The sequence below is a fragment of the Thalassophryne amazonica genome, chromosome 8 (genome assembly GCF_902500255.1).
Source record: "Thalassophryne amazonica chromosome 8, fThaAma1.1, whole genome shotgun sequence".
Lineage (NCBI taxonomy): Eukaryota > Metazoa > Chordata > Actinopteri > Batrachoidiformes > Batrachoididae > Thalassophryne > Thalassophryne amazonica.
Window position 1 is genome coordinate 46,737,624 of NC_047110.1, and position 23,395 is coordinate 46,761,018.

Consider the following 23,395-nt stretch of genomic DNA (forward strand, 5'->3'; position numbering starts at 1 on the left):
TGAGTCCTTTGCTCTACACCCTCTACACCTATGACTGCACCTTCTCTCACTTCAGCAACAATATCATTAAGTTTGCTGATGACACTACTGTGGTGGGACTCATTTCTGGTGAGGATGAGTCCGCCTATAGAGAGGAGGTGCAGCGGTTGTCGATCTGGTGTAGGGAGAACAATTTGATCCTCGACACCTCAAAGACAAAGGAGATGGTGGTGGACTATAGAAGGAGGAAAACAGTCATCCAGCCACTGGTCATTGATGGGGATTGTGTGGAGTGGGTCTCTGAATTTCGTTTTCTGGGCATGTATTTGAGAGACGACCTGACTTGGAGCACAAATACTATGGCTACCATCAAGAAGGCACAGCAGAGATTCTATTTCTGAAGGGTTCTCAGGAATAACCATCTGCCACAGAGACTGCTGGTGTCCTCCTATCGCTGCTCCATAGAGAGCATTTTGACTTACTGTCTGTGTGTGTGGTTTTCCAGCTGCACAGTCACAGACAGGAAAGCTCTCCAGAGGGTTGTCACCACAGCCCAGAAGATCACTGGTTGTCTCTTGCCTTCATTAGAGGAACTGTATACAAGTTGTTGTCTCAGGAAGGCAAGGACTATAATCAGAGACCCCTCCCATCCTGGACAATATTTGTTTGAATTATTGGCATCAGACAGACGATACAGGGCACTTAAGGCCAGAACAAACAGACTTAAAAATAGCTTTGTGGGAAGAGCTATTTGTGCACTGAATGCTGCTGGTCCTGCTATTTTATGATTGTGATTGAGTGTTTTAACTAGGTTTTATGTAGAATTTTTAGAGTCATTTATTTATTTATTCTATTTATTTATTTTTAATGTGCTTTAAGAGATCGTTTTTAATTTCATTGTCATGCACAGTATTTTTTTCTGGTGTCATGTACAATGATAATAATAAATTCTATTCTATTAGTTCTCAGGAACACTGACGTGGGTTTAAATTTGATTCTTATTTACTTCTACAAATGGGAAACGCAATAACACAGATTTTTCCATCCAGTGCTGACGTCAGCATTTCTGGCATACTCACACCTTAAGTATTGTGCAAAACGACACACAAACATTTTCACATCAATATCTGACTTCTACGAGCATATTAAATATTTGTCATATTTTCCTCCACATGAATATTTCACACCCATGTAACAGAAGAAACCATAAAATGCAGATTTATCACATTTGCATGGAGACAGTTTGAAGTAAATTCATCCCAAAGGACAGATTTTGTTTTGTGTGAAATAATGATATAATAATGATAATGATATAATAAGATCAAAGACTTACCGGGAGTGTTAGCTTTTCCATATAAATGATGATTTACAAAAACGTCTGGGCGACGCTTTGGTCCTTTTTGCTTGAACCAGCCTCATTTGAATTTATTCCTAATGAACTTTAAGCTGTCTCCCTGCAGCAGAATGTTTCTTCCCTTTCTTTGTTGTTTCAACACAACGTGGGGCTCATTTTAAAATTTATAACACCGTTTCTCATTTGCTGCTGTGTGGTTGAGCGGCAGCGCGTTACATTATCCTTCAGTCTCAGATCACGACTTGAAAATGTGAGATTTAATATCCACTGTGACATCTCATCAGAGACGTTTCCAAACTATTTTACAAATACAATCATCATGAAGACAGACCACAGACTAAATCCGACTAAATTCTTCTTCTTCTTTCCAGTTTATTGGTGGTTTATCGGTGGTTTGCAAAATAAGAAAAAATAATAAGATGCCCCAGTTGACTTTGGATTGAATGTGTTGCTTTGTTATTCAATCAGCATGCTACAAAAAAAGCCAGTGAGAGAATGCACAACTGAGTTGCTGACTTGAACATGATCACATGATTTCAGACTGTCGCTGCAATGTATGAAGACAGATATTCTAAGAAAGGAAAATCTGAGTTTAAATCTCTACTGTTGCCAGATTGACTGTCTTCCAAATGCCTCTTCAAGCACCTTCTTACTTGAGATAAAATGCAGAAAACTCATTTTCAAGAGGATATGATGGAATGTTTACTGATTTGTCTATTCCCACACAGTTACCATAACTGGAGGTAATTTCCAAAGGTCATTTAAGAGAAGCTACTGGAAGAGTCACTGGAATTTGTCTGGGTGTCTTGGTGGCTTCCCTCACAGTATCCATCCAGCATGGTCACTCAGTTTTTGAGAAATGCCTACTTGAGACATGTTTTCCGTGTAGTATCATACCATCTGCATGTCTGGATGACTGATGTAAACAAAGTCCAAGACTTAGTCAGTCACATAGAAATGTTTATATATATCCATCCCCTGACTTCTCTCAAGAAGTGTGTTGTAAAAGTGATGAGATAATCCTTATATTTCAAATAAATTAACCCTCATCCCAACTTTTTTGGAATGTGTTGCAGGCCTTAAATGCAAGACTGGATGTATATTAACAAAAGAAATTAAGTTGATGACAGAAAACATGAAATATCTTGGTTTCATACAGTCTGCAATGAAATAAAAGCCAAAGTAACGCAAAAATCCCTGCATTTTCTTTTTATTTGCATTTTCCATATCATCCCTACTTTTGCAAATTTTGGGTCATGTGTGTGTGTGTGTGTGTGTGTGTAGAATTAAAATACCTTTTCTAATAAGTATATTGCACATAGGAGAGTGCAAGAATTTCCACAAATGAAACATGTTTATTGAGCACAAAATGAAACATGTTTATTGAGCACGGGTCACATTTGGAACAAAGTGAATTTTGTCTTCAATTTGCTAATGATTGACAGTGACAGAGAACCCCAGCAGCTGTTTTTCCATCATGGTTTGGGTAGTGATGCTGTTGTTTGTGCGGGAGGAGTAGAGTGGATGACTGCCTCAAGATCATGGTACATTATGTTGATTATGTTTGTAATAAGCAGAAAATGATCAGAATGGCAGTGATGCTTACTGACAAGGATTTCATCATCGTGAAAGAGCAAAAATAAAGAACTTTTTACAATCCCTCATTTGCTGAATTAAATAAAGGTTCCATTTGGTGTGTTACCTGTGATATTGATTTGTGCCACAGCCCCGTCTCCTCCCTCTGTGTGTGCCCGGACCTCCACCACATAGCTCCCATTAGTCAGCAGGGGAACTTCAATGAACCGCTTACTGGTTGTATACAAAGTGCCTGCGTATTGGCCCTGCTGTCTGTGTAGTACCTATCAAAAGACACATAAACATGATGACAGGTGATCACCAATGTTTGACGACGGTCAGGGAAAAGAAAACAAACATTTTTTTCAATAAAACAGAATAATTTATTTTAAAAATACTTTAAATGACAGGCTTGGACATTTGGATGGAATTTCAGGTCTTTATTGTTCACTTCTTACTTATTTGTTTTAGTCTATTTTTATGCATATGACATGCAGTTCTACTTTTCAGTTAGAGCAACTGACTTAACATTCTCCACTTGACTAAAAAAATCAAACAGATATGATAGCAAACTACGTCTTGCAAATACATCACCTCCTTGTTGGCCCCAAATATATATGAAAGGAGATGCCATCTCAGCTGCAGTCATTATTCACCATTATTATCAATTACTGAGGCGTTGCTAGGCCGGTAGCATAGATTTACATTTACGCTACCTGTCCATACCTGCCCGCAGTAGCGGGCAAGTATCCCAATACCCGCCCGCTATGCATAAAGTGATGATGTCATATCATGCGCAACCCAAGAACTGTCCGCAGACGATAACATGAAAAGGCGAGAAGTGTGTATTGGTCCCAATATGGATATTCCGGATGATTTTATCATGGACAGTCTGACAACGAAGACCAGCCAAAGCAGCCAGCTTGATGAGGACGCCCTGACGAATTTGGAGAGCAGTGCTGTACCAGCCAACACAACAAAAGTTAAAGTGAGCCAACTTTTTATGTATGCGTTTGCTGGGTGTCGTGTGTTTTGAAATGACATTAAATATTGTTAATGTGTTGTGTATCTCAGTAAGTGATAATAATGCAAATAACACGCAGTTGTCAGTTGTCAGGCAGTAGGCAGTCACTCTGTCCATGCCCAGTCGCCCAAAATGACCGATATTCGCCCTCGTTAGACGAGGGAGGGTGAATATCGGTCATTATGGGCAACTGGGCATGGACATCGGGCCTCTGAAAATGCATACCGCCCTCCAAAATCATGTTATTGTATTAATATTTGGCCCATGGCTAAAAACCTTGGGTTTTCAAAATTAATTTTAACAATCATGTTACTTCAGTCTTGCTTTTATTAAATTTGACCTATTACAACAATTATCCTTACTTTCAAAGATGAAAAAGTTTGTTTTTTACAGACTTGTATCTTTTGATGCTTAGATTCTCGCGATGCAATTTTTATAAATCAAAAAGCCTTGGACACAGCAGTTAACATAAAGGTGTCCTGCTAAAGTAGAAAGTACATCATTCTACCGGTTTCTAGTTTCTACACTGGTTGCCAGTTTGGATTAAAATTGATTTGAAGACTTTACTTTTGACTTTAAAAGCCCCCTGCATGGCTTAAGACCCCATAAACACAAATGCAGTTGAAGCCTCCTTGTCATCTCATATTTAATTTAAGGAACATAATTTTAAGAAGAACACCAAAATTTTGATATAATTTGAAGAAATAGTCTTTACTCATTGTGTGGATTATATCAAATTAATTTTAATTAATTTCTATTTTGTTTTTTGCATGGATTTTCCTTAGCTTAGTAAAGTGTGCATCCTACCACAGCATCAGTGCTATCTTTATGCTATTTTTATTGTTTACTTAAACTTCAAGATTATTATTAATATTATTACCTTGTGGCAAAGGAGGGTCTTGTTTTCACTTGTGTGTGTGTGTGTGTGTGTGTGTGTGTGTGTGTGTGTGTGTGTGTGTGTGTGTGTGTGTGTGTGTGTGTGTGTGTGTGTGTGTGTGTGTGTGTGTGTGTGTGTGTGTGTGTGTGTGTGTGTACAAGGTAACTCCAAAATGGCTGGACTGATTTCCTTCAAATTTGGCTGGCATATTACTTGGACAGATATCTAGAGGTGATTAGATTTTGGAGTAGTTTCAGAGGTCAAGGAAAACATGGCCCCCAAAAACACAAAAACCTTTTTGGTATAACTCAACTACCAAGAACCCGAGATAGATGATATAAATCATACGGCATTCAGCAACATGTTTGTGATTAATTGGTATGAATGACTTCATAATGAAGTCACACAGAAGTCATATGACAAAGTCCATACATAGACAAGAATGCCATCACAAACATATATATTTACTTCTACATTTATATAGACAGTGCATGGTATCCATCAGCCATATGTAATTAATAATGTTGTTATGAGCTATAATAAAAATTGATAAATATAATACTAGAATAGCCAAATGCTAAGAGAATAAAGTGGTGTACTTACTCTGTAGCCATCTATCGCTGCTTCATTAGCCAGTGGCTCCACCTGCTCCCACGCAATATTTACAAATTGGCCCTTTAACCTTTGACCGATTATTCTGGGAGGTCGACTCGGAGCTGGTGACAAACAAAAAAAATAACAATACGGAGCAATTAGTAGAATAAGAATATGCTTATTCATTATACCTGAGTGTCTGATATGCAGTGTATGTCTGGTTTCCAACATACGGGGTTTCTTGGTGTGGATCTGGAAGTGTTGGCTGGCTGGTCCGTATCCTGCAGAGTTGTAGGCCCGGACCTCGATAAAGTAGTGGGAGTTGGGCTTCATGCCCTCCAGCTTGGTGTAGTTTTCTCTGCCGGACACTGCCACCCCCTGGGCCATGCCCTCATTGTCTTCTAGATTCCTCCAGTACTTCACCTGGAGGTGAGTTGGGTAATAAAGTATAGGCTCTCAAACAACCTGGAGTGCAAACTTTATTTGTTCAGGGCTTTAAGAAGACATGAAAAGAAGACATGGAATGATATTCGTGTTCTCCAAAAACTGTTTGGGATCCAGTTTGTGATATCTGAGGAGATGTTGGTTTCTGTGTTTTATATAACCCTAAATTAAACCTGGAACTTGAAATTTTGGTGAGCATACATGTTCTGACATCAAAGGGAAACTACTGATTGCTTTAGCTAGAAAAAAAGAACTGATAAGATTCAACAGTTCTCAAATGTCACTCACCCCCTTTCTATTTTAAGAATGTACTTTATTAGATAACATTATCCATTATCTATCTTGATCATCATTCGCTATTCTTCCCTTCTTTACCAACATCAGTCCACCTGGACATTAAATGTTGTCTTGCTGTCTGACTAAATCTTGCTAATTTAATCTTCATAAACTCACACAATCAAAGGAATCTTCTAAATTAATTGGGTCCACATCAAAAGTCATTCATTCGACTTCAAAACATTTGCTGTTTAAATGGATCACTGTTTCATCAAGCTCACATTTTCTTGGAGCATTTTTTGATCAGTGGAGATAACCCTTACCCTGAAAGCTTTTACATCTGCATTACTGCAAGTCAACACCATCACAACTGGGGAAACCACAACATATCGCCAAAACAGTTACAACTGGGGACAGTGCAACATACTGCCAAAACAGTTACAACTGGGGACAGCGCAACATATCGCCAAAACAGTTACAAAAGGGGACAGCACAACATATCGCCAAAACAGTTACAACTGGGGACAGTGCAACATACTGCCAAAACAGTTACAACTGGGGACAGCGCAACATATCGCCAAAACAGTTACAAAAGGGGACAGCACAACATATCGCCAAAACAGTTACAATTGGGGACAGCGCAACATACCGCCAAAACAGTTACAACTGGGGACAGCGCAACATACCACCCAAACAGTTACAACTGGGGACTGCGCAACATATTTCCAAAACAATTACAAAAGGGGACAGTGCAACATATCACCAAAACAGTTACAATTGGGGACAGTGCAACATACTGCCAAAACAGTTAGAACTGGGGACAGCGCAACATACCACCCAAACAATTACAAAAGGGGAAGGCGCAAAATATCGTCAAAACAGTTACAACTGGGGACAGTGCAACATACCAGTCAAACAATTACAACTGGGGACAGCGCAACATACTGCCAAAACAGTTACAACTGGGGACAGCGCAACATATCGCCAAAACAGTTACAACTGGGGACAGCGCAACATACCACCCAAACAGTTACAACTGGGGACTGCGCAACATATTTCCAAAACAATTACAAAAGGGGACAGTGCAACATATCACCAAAACAGTTACAATTGGGGACAGTGCAACATACTGCCAAAACAGTTAGAACTGGGGACAGCGCAACATACCACCCAAACAATTACAAAAGGGGAAGGCGCAAAATATCGTCAAAACAGTTACAACTGGGGACAGTGCAACATACCAGTCAAACAATTACAACTGGGGACAGCGCAACATACTGCCAAAACAGTTACAACTGGGGACAGCGCAACATATCGCCAAAACAGTTACAACTGGGGACAGCGCAACATACTGCCAAAACAGTTACAACTGGGGACAGCGCAACATATTACCAGATCAGTTACAACTGGGGACAGCGCAACATATTACCAGATCAGTTACAACTGGGGACAGCGCAACATACCACCCAAACAGTTACAACTGGGGACAGCGCAACATACTGCCAAAACAGTTACAACTGGGGATAGCGCAACATATTACCAGAACAGTTACAACTGGGGACAGCGCAAAATACCACCCAAACAGTTTTGACTCTGTTAACCTAGCAGAGCACACGATTACTCAGAGCTCTGAAGTGATTATGTCCCAGCCCCCTTGACAACTCCTTGGCTGGTTCTAGACAAATGGTTGCTAAGGAGGGAAAACATTAATGCCTCATTACTGTCCTACATTTAGGCAAAAATCACACCAAATCTGATCATGTGGAAAGTTGTAATTATTTTGTAGGTGAAGGTATAACACTGTGGTATGTGCTGCTGTTCCACATTTTCATATGCTGCTGTGGGCACTGTAGTTTTCCCAGCTCACATCTGTGTTAGTTTGAGTTTAGTTAAAGCCAAATTCAAACTAGAAATGCATATATATTTTGTATTGTTGGCTTGCATCTGACTGCAGCATGTTGTGTCATGTTTCACAAATTCGCCTACTGATTTAAATATTTCTATATGTGTATATTTATTTCTATAATTATATTACAATCTGTAAATCGCACATGATGAGCGGGGAGAACAATCGGGTGGTAAAAACTGCCACAGCCAGAGCTCTGCCATAATAAACCAGCGTAATCCCAGTGTTGGACGTTTTGTGAATATTGGTGGCATTTATTCGTGCTCCAGGTGCAAATTAAGTTGACAGTCTCTCTCTCTAAACTGTTGATGAATACATTAAAGATACATACAAATCACCTAGTTTGTTGAATCCTTCACTGCTGCACACAAGAATGAAAAAAATCGCAACACTGCACTCAGATTGGTCTTCAAAAAACAAAAAGTGTCTAACCAGCTGGAAGGTTGTCATGGATACATGACATCACACTTCAGAGCTCTGTGAAGTCTGTGCTGAAATTATTATATTTTCCAAATTTAATATCAACATCGAGCTTGTGGTTCTGACCAAGTACTGCTTCTTTTGATGCCAATGTTCTGTTGAGAGCTGGTACTGTGCGCATCAGCATGTCTAAAGGTCTCTGTGTTCTTCTTCTTACGTTGGCCAAAGTCAGTGCAGCGGTGCAGCATCCCTGATGTAAAAAGCATCTTTTACCCTGACCGTAACCCAACTGACTGCGGAGTTCCATACTCTGACAGTCACAGGGTTTTTTGAAGGTGGTTCTGATATCTTCACAGTCACAAAATGCTTTGATGAAATGTCCATCATTAGACGCCTTCACAGGCTGTGTGTGTTTTCCAGAGTATATTTTCGCTCTATGGGTGTGTCCCTCCAAGCAAGCAGGAGTCCAGATATAAGCTTCTGTGACATATGACACAGAAGCTAAAAACAAGCCATTTAAGGGTTGAAATTTGCTTATAGCAGAAGAGTTTTTACATGCACAGGCAGATAATTATGAAACTTTGATGATTTTCAATATCAACTACACAATAATACTGGAAACACCAGGACCCAAAAAGACTTTATATACTGGTGTCACAATACACGTCTGCCCATTGACCTGATGACTCTATAAGGTCTTCTCAGGCATCTCATCTTCATCAGTCGAGCCCTCAAAGACAGGAATGTCACTGAAGAGATCAAGTAAGTGAAACTCTCAGCAAGTTTCATCGGAAACAATGTCACAGGATGTCACTGAAAGAACTGAGCTTTATCTTAGTCCAGTAAAGTCCTAAATCCAGACATTCTGACTTTTCTGGCTCCATTATTTGGAGCCATATGACATCTAAATACAGCAGTATAAATAAAACCCCAACTGAACAGAACTTGTACTAACCTGGTATCCATCCACACTGCGTTGTGAGATGGGCATCCACCACACAATGGCTTCTGTAGCAGAGAGAGCTCTGCCGTCTACACGCACAGGGGCTTCAGTTGGAGCTAACAAGAGATTGCAGGGTTAAATGATTTACACTGTGTTTACAATTTATCCATTTTCACATAGAAAGCACCAACATAGCAGATGAAGTTAGCACTGCAGCTGCACACCACACACTGCAAGACATTCATCACCCTGACCACAAACCATGTAGCACTACCTGTTTGTCTTTGGCTTCAGTGATGCCATATTTCACTGTGTTGTGCTTAAGTAATATTTCACAAATGTGCAATGAGGTGACACAAATCTGTCTTGGCTCACATTCCTTTGCTGATGTATTGGACAATTTTCCCTGAATTATAGGTCAGTAGTACGCTGTGCGGTGGAGGTTTCTTCCTGTTAAAAGGGAGTTTTTCCTTCCCACTGTAGCCAAGTGCTTGCTCACAGGGGGTCGTTTTGACCGTTGGGGTTTTACATAATTATTGTATGGCCTTGCCTTGCAATATAAAGCGCCTTGGGGCAACTGTTTGTTGTGATTTGGCGCTATATAAAAAAATTGATTGATTGATATCTATGCCAGCAAACTGTCTGTGAATGTTAAATTGCCACCTTTGGCTGTATACCAACAAGCCATCACATCCTGTCATCATATTCACCACTGTTTTACCAGGATGTGCACGTACACAAACATGCTCATCTGGAGTTGTTTTGCAGTGTTAGCTATTATAGTTTTCAAAGTGTGCTGCCATGGTGACCAGTATCTCTTCAACACATAGTGTTTTGGCTTCCAGTAGTTATCTCAGCTGTCTGTCAGTGGAAGTTAATAACTGGGCTAAATGCTTTGCATCTCTGGGTGAATTATCATCTTTCTGGTTCATGCTACAGGGATTATGATAATCTGAGAGAGAGACAGAGAGAGGGAGAGGGGGGAGAGGGAGAGAGAGACAGAGAGAGAGAGAGAGAGAGAGAGAGAGAGAGAGAGAGAGAGAGAGAGGAAGATGGGTTCACTTTTCAAGAGTTATTAAAATTCCTCACAACTATCAGCAAGAACTTGTGTTAAATGGATCCTACCCTGGCAATGATAAGTAGCTGACACTGACAGATGGAAATAGCAGAGTGCTGGCATATTGAAGGATTCCTTGTTCTCTGTGATACTGAGAAATCACAACTAGGCTGGAACTGTGACACCATTATGTGATTGATTTTTGCACGTCCCTCTGCTCTTACCATCCTGTGCAGAGTAAATGACTGCTGTTAGGCTGTAGGGTCCTTCTCCTTTGCTGTTGAATGCTTTGACTTTGACATGGAACTCTGTCGAAGGAGGGATGGAGGAGTCCTTGTGGACATACCGCTTTGCCTGCGGGTCCGCGACTGTCACTTTTCTCCACTCGTATTCATCTTGTGGTTTGAAGGCCACAATGTAGCCAAAATTAGGCCCATAGTAGTACTGTGGCTGCACAGGCTAAAGGCAAAAAACAAACAAACAAAAAAAAAAACAGAATTACGACATATAAAACATGGAAGATATCTTCAAGATGATGGTAAAACTGGAAAACTCAATTTGAGAACTTCCAAGTTCTGTAAAGCACACATTTGTTTGATTTGATCAACTCGGAAAACAATATGTGTGCCTGTAGTAACATTAAAACTCTGTTGTTGTCTTTATAAGAACAACATGACATTATTACAGCTGCTTATTGTAACTGAGCAAGATGGAAAATGTCTCAGATTAAAGAACTTCTATCTGCAGTTTCGACTCAGTGATGACATCAGTTACTGCCAGAGATTGGAGTAAGTCATCAAGTAACTCTCAGGTCATGAAACTGCAAGTCCTAAGTTAAGTCCCAAGTCAGCTTAACTGTCATGTGTTGACAGTTGTCCTGAGACTTGCAGTTTCAAAACTTGATAGTCATTCGACATTGACTTTCCTCATTTTTCAGAAGATAAGTTTCTTTTTTTATTTTCTGACTGGTCCTGGGACTTATATTTTGAAGTGACATATATATGAAAACTGCTGCATTGTCATCTATGGCCACAAGATTGGACCATCTACCCACATGACAAGCTGCTCCTGTATACTGGTCTGAATGAGGTCAAAATTCACACTCTGGAGCAGAAGGTGACATTAATGCACTGTTCATCTGGATGACAAACTGCCATAAAGAAGAAGAAGTAGATGGAGCAGAAGAAGCTGATCTGAATGAGAAGGACATACTGGGTGTTAGAGAATGAGTGAAGTTAATAAATCATGCTTTCAAACTGAAAGACCATGCTCTTTGAATAAATAGAGGGAATGGCCTTCATAATAGTCAGCACTTCACTTATTTGGACTTTGTGGTACAGCCAGAACAGCAACAAGGAGGACAGCTAAGTTAACTTAAGTCTAAGTATTATGTTTTAAAAATGTATTATAGTTTTAAAACATTAAATGACATTTAGTTTGTTAGGTAAGCTTAGACCTTACTCTTCTGCAGCGCCTTCGGATGACTTATGTTGTGATTTGGCACTGTACCAACAAACTGAACTGGACTATAAATGTGCACATATTTAGCTTTGAACTCCAGTTTACTCTTAAGGTGTTTGTGCCTCAAACAACATTAATTAGCCTAGTAGCTGCTGCTCAATAATGTCAATCAATCAAACACCATTATTAATCCCACAAGGGGCAATTAAGTTCAAGCAGACTGTAAAAACCACAATAACATATAAGAGCAAATAAGAACAATAAAACTAATAAAAAAACAAATAAAAACAGCTTGAGCTGCTGCCCCCGCAACCCGACTCCGGATAAAGCGGAAGAAAATGGATGGACGGATGGATATATATATATATATATATATATATATATATATGTTTTTCCTCTTCATAACACATTTTTGGACAGACGCAACTAATACGCTATTGCAACATATTGTCCAGAAAATATGGTACTCTGACCTGTGATTACTGCAGATGTTGTAAATATAAACAATGCAATCATAATACATACAAAATTCAATGATTTATTGAAACGGGTAACAGTATTTGCAATATTCCTGTCTTAAAAGTCATGATGGAGGATGTTATCATTCTAGTTGTTTTTATGTCAAGTCAGATAAATCAGAGCACTGAATTTCCATCTGGGTTTCTGAGCAAAAATTCCACTGCGACAATACATTTAAACTGGTTTGTTAGAGATGAAGCTCGAAATTTATGACTTAACACATTTTGTGAATGTGGCATTAAAAGCTCTCTTTAAAGGGGTTGTATTATACAAGTGTGAATATAGCTTACTAGGTGTCATGAAACAAATATTAAGGATTTTTAAAAAATAACGCATAGTGAGGTGATCTTTGATACATCTCAATATCTTTGTGTTTACGCCATGTTTTAGTAGGCAATACATGCAAGTCCAGGTCATTTTAAAAGGTTCTGTCATCTAGTGAAGTTAACATACACACATTTACCGCCATAGTTATCCTCTTCATAGAACCAGACACTTGTAGTTGAATTTTCAGTTCTTCACTAATGACAACTCGCAGTTTACTTTTGTTTTCAGCACAATTACACTATGTAGCCAATTATGTTGTGTCAGTGTTTATATTGTGAATCAAAACTGCTCAATTAAAACAGTTTTTGTCTGTTAGTGAAAAGATGAACTCAAAAACATCTAAAAATAAAGCCCAAATTGAAAAATACCACAGACCCCCTCCAATTGTTCATTTAAAGGAGCTATGGTTCATATCTGTTATGATACAGCTCTAAATAAATAAATGGACTGCATTTATATAGCACTTTTCCATCTGCATCAGACTCTCAAAGCACTTTACAAATAATCCTTCACATTCACCCCGATGTCAGGGTGCTGCCATACAAGGTATTCACTACACACCGGGAGCAGCTAGGGGATTAAGGACCTTGCCCAAGAGGCCTTAGTGATTTGGTAAGGCTGGGATTTGAACCGAGGATCCTCTGGTCTCAAGCCCAACACTTTAACCATTAGACCATCATCTCCCCTAAGCTCTACATGTAAGATCAAAGATCAGCTGACTATTAACGGGACTGTAGTTAATGTTTTATAGAGTGTTTATGATGTGTCTGTCCTCTTGGTAGAACAGGAGGAATGGAAAGTGTCTGCACCTACCGTCCAACTAATAGTCAGCTCCCTGCTAGCCCCTCCACCTCCGCCAACATCCGAGGGCGCCACCACAGGAACTACAAGGAGACAAGCACAGCAAAACTCTGAGCCCACATACTGAGAGTCCTCAGAAACACTGGCATCCCACACAGGCTGTAACCTCAACTTGGCAGCACTACTGAATACTAACTGCAAATATAATATCAGTACCTTCCAGTGTGCCAAGTGAAACACCTAGATGTCCACGGGGGAGCTTTACCGCTGTCAGAGACACAAAGCTCTCTTTTTAGACTTTAGAGGAGTGGACATTATCATTTTTAGAGAGGTTACTAGAAGCCGATCAATTTAATTTTATGAATTAATTTTTCTGGAGTGAATTTCTCTGTAGTTGGTGTTGACCATCTCCTAAAAGTGAGTGAATGTGCACAAAAGAGACTTGTGTGGGAAGCCACCAAGATACCTATCATGATGCTAAAGCAGTTAGGAGAGGCAGTAGCTATGATTAGAGAGAAACAGTGTTCATAAGAACTTTTCCCTGTTGCTTCACCAGTCAGTCCAGTGGCAGCTGGCCCATAGGGGGCACTCGGGCGCTGCCCTCCTAGATGTGGAGGGGAAAAGTCATAATATATATATTTAAAAAGTATTATCAATGTCAGTTTTACTTAATAGTATGTGCCTACATGTAATATGAATGATTAAAACAACACTTCCTCCAAGTGACTCTCATTCAACAGTGCATTTCCACCGACAGAAGCAGAGAACGTATCATTCCTCGTCTTGGGCGCTCATTCAAAGCGCCCTTGAACTGCAGCGAAATAACCAATTGTATGTAGTTGCTATGGAAAATTAATAAATATTTGGCAAATCAACATTGCCAAAATTAATGGCTTTGGGGCGTCGGAATTTTAGCCCATGCTACAAAAATGCGGGAACGTTAGATTACAGTCAGTGATATACGTGACGCTGCAGCTGCTGCTGTCTGTCAGGCAGGAAGAGATGATGGTGACGACGACGTTTGGGTTATATTTATTTATTTTTATTTTGTCTCCGTGTGTTTTGCTGGAGTAAGTTGAAGAACTCTTCGGAGGTTTAAAACGGGACAAAACTAATCAAATCAATGACACCAAAGTTTTGCGGGGATCCTTTTGGAGGCGCATGGAGGTGCGCACATCAGATCTTTCTCGTGGTTTAATGACAATTGCACATCCCGGTTGGAGGAGAGACATTTGTCTGACTTGTTATAAACCGTGTTCATTCTTCATTCACACTGTCAGCGTGCACACGTCACGGAGGCTGCTGATCTGCGCTCTTTACTGTGGGGTGGAAAGGAGCGCATCCACCTCTGCCAGCTGCGGACTGACTCCTCTGGATCCACTTCAGCTCAGGTGAGCTGACGAGCTGCTCGGATTTATTCCCGAATGTTGCTCCTGGTGTGGAAACGAGGATGAAAATTTAAGATAAAACGAATGAGTGATGTTTTTTTGTTTGTTTTAGGGAGTCAAAGCTGTGATCTTTATTGGGACAGCAGACCAGTTATAATGGTAATAGGGGAGGCTGGAGCTGTTTGTAACAGTGTTCAAAGCTGCAGCCATGCTAGTATTTTGATTTCACTTTACAAGTTATGAGGATCAGTTCACAGAAGTGAAATATTCTTTGGAGTATTCCACACTCTAAAACAAATTATTTGCTCAGTTTAAAAACAAACAAAACAAAACCCTAAAATAGCAATTTGCATGTTTTTTAAAGAAATTCTAACTCAGCCACTGAGGACACACAAGGCACTTATAGTAAGACAAACCCAAGTTTAGCAACACATTTAATTAAGTGGTTTTGTATACTTAATTTGCTTTGTCCTCTACACTGTTAATTAATTTTAACCAATTTAATTTAAAGCTTTTGGTGTTATTAGTTAGTCAAGTTATTTAAGTTTTTCAAGCTTCTTTAGTTTGCCTCCATTCCACTCAGTAATGTTCATACAAAATATTACCTTAATTTTCTCTCGCTCTCTCTCTCTCTCACACACACACACACACACACTCTCTCTCTCTCACACACACACTCTTTCTCTCTCTCTCTCACTCTCACACAGGCTCTCTCTCTCTCACACACACAAACACTTTCTCTCTCTCACTCTCACACACGCTCTCTCTCTCTCTCTCTCTCTCTCACACACACACACACACACACACACACACACACAAACATTTTCTCTCTCTCGCTCTCTCTTGGAAGGTGGTGTGAACATTGTAGTATGTACATAATGTTCTTTTGTCAATTGAAGAATTTTTCCATATTTTGAAAGAGTGTAAATTTGGTGATATAGTTTGGTGTACTATGTGTGTAATTGGTGTCAAATGGTTAAATGTTCTGTGCTCAAGAACTTGAGTGTTGTATTTGATACTGTTCCTTTCCAAAGTAGAAATGGGGCCTAATATAGCTGTAAATGGTTAACTTTATCTGTAAAACTGCTGATTTTGAGAAGGACATGAAATGATTATTGTGGAATTGTAGTAATTTTCCGACTGTTCACTTGAATGCCTGTACTGGACAAGGCAAGGGAATCTATTGACACAGCCGCCCCACCAAGACTGTTTTTCACCAGCCGCCACTGCCAGTCACAGCTTCTTTCTTTTCATATCAGTGTTACTAAACTGTGAAGCTTTATCTGCTGAACCAAGAGGGAAAGAATTCATTTCACTTTCCTCTTTAACTGTCTCCTGCCTGTGCAACTCATGAAACTGTGACTGATGTAGCAACAAGTAGAAGGTGCTGTATTCAGAATCTAATGCCTTTATACCTCCATCACACATAGCTGGAATGAGGCCGATTGGTGTCAGAATGACAACCCACATCCGAAAAGTGTCCAGTTGCAGTCCGAAAACGTTCTAACAGCCATCTGCGAAAGTCCACACAATTGGTCAAAATGGGCCGGCGGCCCTGAGTGTGATGCACATGTTCAAAACCCTCCAGGCACCGTCGAGATGGGACATCTATCCAACGGTGGTCCATGTGCAATCTGAGGACCATCTGACCGCAATTTACATATTCCGATGGCAGCAAAACAGGATCCAAAACGATTTGAGCGCATATGAGGGAACCTTGAGATGGATCTGGCACGGCAAAGCCTGCCGGTATGACCCGCACGTGCCACATATAATAATGTCCACCTCCAATGCCCCCTCTATCGCAAAAAAGCTGTTTATATGTACGCGGCACGCTTCATCATGATAACAATTATGAATTACTATCATGTACAGTGAATGTGAACAGTGGCTATCAATCTGAAAGCACCGTGTGCCACTGTGTGCACACCACCGCACATCTGAACAGGCTGTTATATCCACAATAGACCTTACAGTACAGATATTTGTCCATTCCTTCCCATGGGCGACATAAATAATGTGAATATTGTCTCCATCATAACTGTATATAACACGGGAAACTGCACCTCTCCGTGGTGCACAGTAACGCATCACTGCACGTGTCAGGCTCGGAGCTGAACAGATCTCATGCTGTAATAAATGATCACCTTCTTACTCTGTAGGAGATATGACATGGAACTGTTGTGCCAGGCCATGAAACATTAATAAACATGAATCTCACTTCCAACAGTGGTCCAGGAGTGTTTCACAGTGTGGACGTGAAGCCGAAACTGGCAGCCTGTGGTTAAAATCCTCTCACCCGGCTGCTGTGTGCTGGGATCAACCACGGCAAAAATAAATCTGATGTGATAATCCAACCATCGCGATGTCCAGAGCTGCACTGTGCTACTGAAGTGAGCCAAAACACAAAAAAAGAAATGCATGGGACAGCATGGCCCATTGCCAGCAGTGTCCAACAGCTGACAACGGCACGCACCTGTTTCCCCATGCACACATAGCTGCTCATTTACCTTCTGTGAGCGCATGCACACATACACGCACACCCAGCGATCATGTCATCAGTCCAGCACCTGCTCTATGCACACACCCACATGCACGTGAGGTAAGCAGTGCTATGAAGGGGAGGACAAGCGCAGATGTGATTGCATGAGTGAGTGAGTGACCGCACCGTGCCAGCTTTGACACATATGGCGTGAGTCCGGTCCACACATTGGTTGTACTCCGGTGTCCAGTAGAGACTGTGCAAAGGGAGGATCACAGTGCTCCCTGCCACTCCGTCCTGTGCTTGGACATCGGGCAGTCTTCAGCACCTTTTATGGCTGTCTGACAGCAGTCTGTGTCATCTACCTGTTGTCTACATACGCTTTGGATGCCATTGTGCACATGTGGACGAGGTAATCTGGATGCGTTCTGACACTGCTGACCGCGCCTCTTTTCCTCCCGACTTCGTCGGATTATGGCAGTATTTGCTGGTTCCGACACATTCTTGCTATGTGTGACGGGGGCTTTAGTTCTTAGTGGTGTATTCTAGGTGCCACTAAACTTCAAATCCATGACTGGTAAGTCATGAACATAGTTTATGTCCAACCATGGCCACTGAATCTCAACTCTATCAGAAATGTCATGGGTGTCTTAATGGCTTCCGTCACTAGTCATCTTCATGTTGCCAGTTCTACGCACAGGTAGTAGAGAAGAATTTTAGCCATGTCATTGTATATTTCATGTCACTTTAGTGAAAGTGTAGTAATTTGCATTGCATTGTGTGTATGTTGTCATCATTAATTTTTATAGAGTAATTTGTGACATTCATTAGATTCAAGTGAACGATGATAAAAGGTGACAGCACGCCAATAATTTTACGTCCTCATTGAAGACAACTTTGGATGCTGTAGCTCCTCTGAAAAAGAGAGCTTTAAATCAGAAGTGCCTGACTCTGTGGTATAACTCACAAACTCGCAGCTTAAAGCAGATAACCCGTAAGTTGGAGAGGAAATGGCATCTCACTAATTTAGAAGATCTTCACTTAGCCTGGAAAAAGAGTCTGTTGCTATATAAAAAAGCCCTCCGTAAAGCTAGGACATCTTACTACTCATCACTGCTGAATTGCTGGCTGTCTGAGTGGTGTCCAAAAAATGAGGTGGGCTTCATAGATAATTGGCAAAGCTTCTGGGAAAACCTGGTTTTGTTAGGAGAGACGGCATCCATCCCACTTTGGATGGAGCAGCTCTCATTTCTAGAAATCTGGCCAATTTTCTTAAACCCTCCAAACCGTGACTATCCAGGGTTGGGACCAGGAAGCAGAGTTGTAGTCTTACACACCTCTCTGCAGCTTCTCTCCCCCTGCCATCCCCTCATTACCCCATCCCCGTAGAGACGGTGCCTGCTCCCAGACTACCAATAACCAGCAAAAATCTATTTAAGCATAAAAATTCAAAAAGAAAAAATAATATAGCACCTTCAACTGCACCACAGACTAAAACAGTTAAATGTGGTCTATTAAACATTAGGTCTCTCTCTTCTAAGTCCCTGTTGGTAAATGATATAATAATTGATCAACGTATTGATTATTCTGCCTAACAGAAACCTGGTTACAGCAGGATGAATATGTTAGTTTAAATGAGTCAACACCCCCGAGTCACACTAACTGTCAGAATGCTCGTAGCACGGGCCGGGGCGGAGGATTAGCAGCAATCTTCCATTCCAGCTTATTAATTAATCAAAAACCCAGACAGAGCTTTAATTCATTTGAAAGCTTGTCTCTTAGTCTTGTCCATCCAAATTGGAAGTCCCAAAAACCAGTTTATTTGTTATTATCTATCATCCACCTGGTCGTTACTGTGAGTTTCTCTGTGAATTTTCAGACCTTTTGTCTGACTTAGTGCTTAGCTCAGATAAGATAATTATAGTGGGCGATTTTAACATCCACACAGATGCTGAGAATGACAGCCTCAACACTGCATTTAATCTATTATTAGACTCTACTGGCTTTGCTCAAAAAGTAAATGAGTCCACCCACCACTTTAATCATATCTTAGATCTTGTTCTGACTTATGGTATGGAAATAGAAGACTTAACAGTATTCCCTGAAAACTCCCTTCTGTCTGATCATTTCTTAATAACATTTACATTTACTCTGATGGACTACCCAGCAGTGGGGAATAAGTTTCATTACACTAGAAGTCTTTCAGAAAGCGCTGTAACTAGGTTTAAGGATATGATTCTATCTTTATGTTCTCTAATGCCATATACCAACACAGTGCAGAGTAGCTACCTAAACTCTGTAAGGGAGATAGAGTATCTCGTCAATAGTTTTACATCCTCATTGAAGACAACTTTGGATGCTGTAGCTCCTCTGAAAAGAGAGCTTTAAATCAGAAGTGTCTGACTCCGTGGTATAACTCACAAACTCGTAACTTAAAGCAGATAACCCGTAAGTTGGAGAGGAAATGGCGTCTCACTAATTTAGAAGATCTTCACTTAGCCTGGAAAAAGAGTCTGTTGCTCTATAAAAAAGCCCTCCGTAAAGCTAGGACATCTTTCTACTCATCACTAATTGAAGAAAATAAGAACAACCCCAGGTTTCTTTTCAGCACTGTAGCCAGGCTGACAAAGAGTCAGAGCTCTATTGAGCTGAGTATTCCATTAACTTTAACTAGTAATGACTTCATGACTTTCTTTGCTAACAAAATTTTAACTATTAGAGAAAAATTACTCATAACCATCCCAAAGACGTATCGTTATCTTTGGCTGCTTTCAGTGATGCCGGTATTTGGTTAGACTCTTTCTCTCCGATTGTTCTGTCTGAGTTATTTTCATTAGTTACTTCATCCAAACCATCAACATGTTTATTAGACCCCATTCCTACCAGGCTGCTCAAGGAAGCCCTACCATTATTTAATGCTTCGATCTTAAATATGATCAATCTATCTTTGTTAGTTGGCTATGTACCACAGGCTTTTAAGGTGGCAGTAATTAAACCATTACTTAAAAGCCATCACTTGACCCAGCTATCTTAGCTAATTATAGGCCAATCTCCAACCTTCCTTTTCTCTCAAAAATTCTTGAAAGGGTAGTTGTAAAACAGCTAACTGATCATCTGCAGAGGAATGGTCTATTTGAAGAGTTTCAGTCAGGTTTTAGAATTCATCATAGTACAGAAACAGCATTAGTGAAGGTTACAAATGATCTTCTTATGGCCTCGGACAGTGGACTCATCTCTGTGCTTGTTCTGTTAGACCTCAGTGCTGCTTTTGATACTGTTGACCATAAAATTTTATTACAGAGATTAGAGCATGCCATAGGTATTAAAGGCACTGCGCTGCGGTGGTTTGAATCATATTTGTCTAATAGATTACAATTTGTTCATGTAAATGGGGAATCTTCTTCACAGACTAAAGTTAATTATGGAGTTCCACAAGGTTCTGTGCTAGGACCAATTTTATTCACTTTATACATGCTTCCCTTAGGCAGTATTATTAGACGGTATTGCTTAAATTTTCATTGTTACGCAGATGATACCCAGCTTTATCTATCCATGAAGCCAGAGGACACACACCAATTTAGCTAAACTGCAGGATTGTCTTACAGACATAAAGACATGGATGACCTCTAATTTCCTGCTTTTAAACTCAGATAAAACTGAAGTTATTGTACTTGGCCCCACAAATCTTAGAAACATGGTGTCTAACCAGATCCTTACTCTGGATGGCATTACCCTGACCTCTAGTAATACTGTGAGAAATCTTGGAGTCATTTTTGATCAGGATATGTCATTCAAAGCGCATATTAAACAAATATGTAGGACTGCTTTTTTGCATTTACGCAATATCTTTAAAATCAGAAAGGTCTTGTCTCAGAGTGATGCTGAAAAAATAATTCATGCATTTATTTCCTCTAGGCTGGACTATTGTAATTCATTATTATCAGGTTGTCCTAAAAGTTCCCTAAAAAGCCTTCAGTTAATTCAAAATGCTGCAGCTAGAGTACTGACGGGGACTAGAAGGAGAGAGCATATCTCACCCATATTGGCCTCTCTTCATTGGCTTCCTGTTAATTCTAGAATAGAATTTAAAATTATTCTTCTTACTTATAAGGTTTTGAATAATCAGGTCCCATCTTATCTTAGGGACCTCGTAGTACCATATCACCCCAATAGAGCGCTTCGCTCTCAGACTGCAGGCTTACTTGTAGTTCCTAGGGTTTGTAAGAGTAGAATGGGAGGCAGAGCCTTCAGCTTTCAGGCTCCTCTCCTGTGGAACCAGCTCCCAATTCAGATCAGGGAGACAGACACCCTCTCTACTTTTAAGATTAGGCTTAAAACTTTCCTTTTTGCTAAAGCTTATAGTTAGGGCTGGATCAGGTGACCCTGAACCATCCCTTAGTTATGCTGCTATAGACGTAGACTGCTGGGGGGTTCCCATGATGCACTGTTTCTTTCTCTTTTTGCTCTGTATGCACCACTCTGCATTTAATCATTAGTGATCGATCTCTGCTCCCCTCCACAGCATGTCTTTTTCCTGGTTCTCTCCCTCAGCCCCAACCAGTCCCAGCAGAAGACTGCCCCTCCCTGAGCCTGGTTCTGCTGGAGGTTTCTTCCTGTTAAAAGGGAGTTTTTCCTTCCCACTGTAGCCAAGTGCTTGCTCACAGGGGGGTCGTTTTGACCGTTGGGGTTTTACATAATTATTGTATGGCCTTGCCTTACAATATAAAGCGCCTTGGGGCAACTGTTTGTTGTGATTTGGCGCTATATAAAAAAATTGATTGAATTGATTGATTGATCACTAAATGAAGAAAATAAGAACCCCAGGTTGCTTTTCAGCACTGTAGCCAGGCTGACAAAGAGTCAGAGCTCTATTGAGCCGAGTATTCCTTTAACTTTAACTAGTAATGACTTCATGACTTTCTTTGCTAATAAAATTTTAACTATTAGAGAAAAAATTACTCATAACCATCCCAAAGACATATCGTTATCTTTGGCTGCTTTCAGTGATGCCGGTATTTGGTTAGACTCTTTCTCTCCGATTCTTCTGTCTGAGTTATTTTCATTAGTTAATTCCTCCAAACCATCAACATGTCTATTAGACCCCATTCCTACCAGGCTGCTCAAGGAAGCCCTACCATTAATTAATGCTTCAATCTTAAATATGATCAATCTATCTTTATTAGTTGGCTATGTACCACAGGCTTTTAAGGTGGCAGTAATTAAACCATTACTTAAAAAGCCATCACTTGACCCAGCTATCTTAGCTAATTATAGGCCAATCTCCAACCTTCCTTTTCTCTCAAAAATTCTTGAAAGGGTAGTTGTAAAACAGCTAACTGATCATCTGCACAGGAATGGTCTATTTGAAGAGTTTCCGTCAGGTTTTAGAATTCATCATAGTACAGAAACAGCATTAGTGAAGGTTACAAATGATCTTCTTATGGCCTCAGACAGTGGACTCATCTCTGTGCTTGTTCTGTTAGACCTCAGTGCTGCTTTTGATACTGTTGACCATAAAATTTTATTACAGAGATTAGAGCATGCCATAGGTATTAAAGGCACTGCGCTGCGGTGGTTTGAATCATATTTATCTAATAGATTACAATTTGTTCATGTAAATGGGGAATCTTCTTCACAGACTAAGGTTAATTATGGAGTTCCACAAGGTCCTGTGCTAGGACCAATTTTATTCACTTTATACATGTTTCCCTTAGGCAGTATTATTAGACGGCATTGCTTAAATTTTCATTGTTACGCAGATGATACCCAGCTTTATCTATCCATGAAGCCAGAGGGCACACACCAATTCGATAAACTGCAGGATTGTCTTACAGACATAAAGACATGGATGACCTCTAATTTCCTGCTTTTAAACTCAGATAAAACTGAAGTTATTGTACTTGGTCCCACAAATCTTAGAAACATGGTGTCTAACCAGATCCTTACTCTGGATGGCATTACCCTGACC

General features: G+C 40.3%; 1 protein-coding gene across 2 annotated transcripts in view; it reads right to left on the reverse strand.

The window, feature by feature from the left end:
* cntn1a (contactin 1a) overlaps positions 1-23,395 on the reverse strand; it is a 106,266-nt gene that overhangs the window by 8,064 nt on the left and 74,807 nt on the right. For both annotated transcript variants that reach the window (XM_034176099.1, XM_034176098.1), the window contains exons 16-21: positions 13,570-13,640; positions 10,674-10,908; positions 9,405-9,508; positions 5,637-5,826; positions 5,413-5,525; positions 3,036-3,192 (exon numbers count right to left, since the gene is read on the reverse strand). In XM_034176099.1, coding sequence (XP_034031990.1) covers positions 3,036-3,192; positions 5,413-5,525; positions 5,637-5,826; positions 9,405-9,508; positions 10,674-10,908; positions 13,570-13,640 — 870 coding nt within the window. The remainder of the gene's footprint in view (positions 1-3,035; positions 3,193-5,412; positions 5,526-5,636; positions 5,827-9,404; positions 9,509-10,673; positions 10,909-13,569; positions 13,641-23,395) is intronic.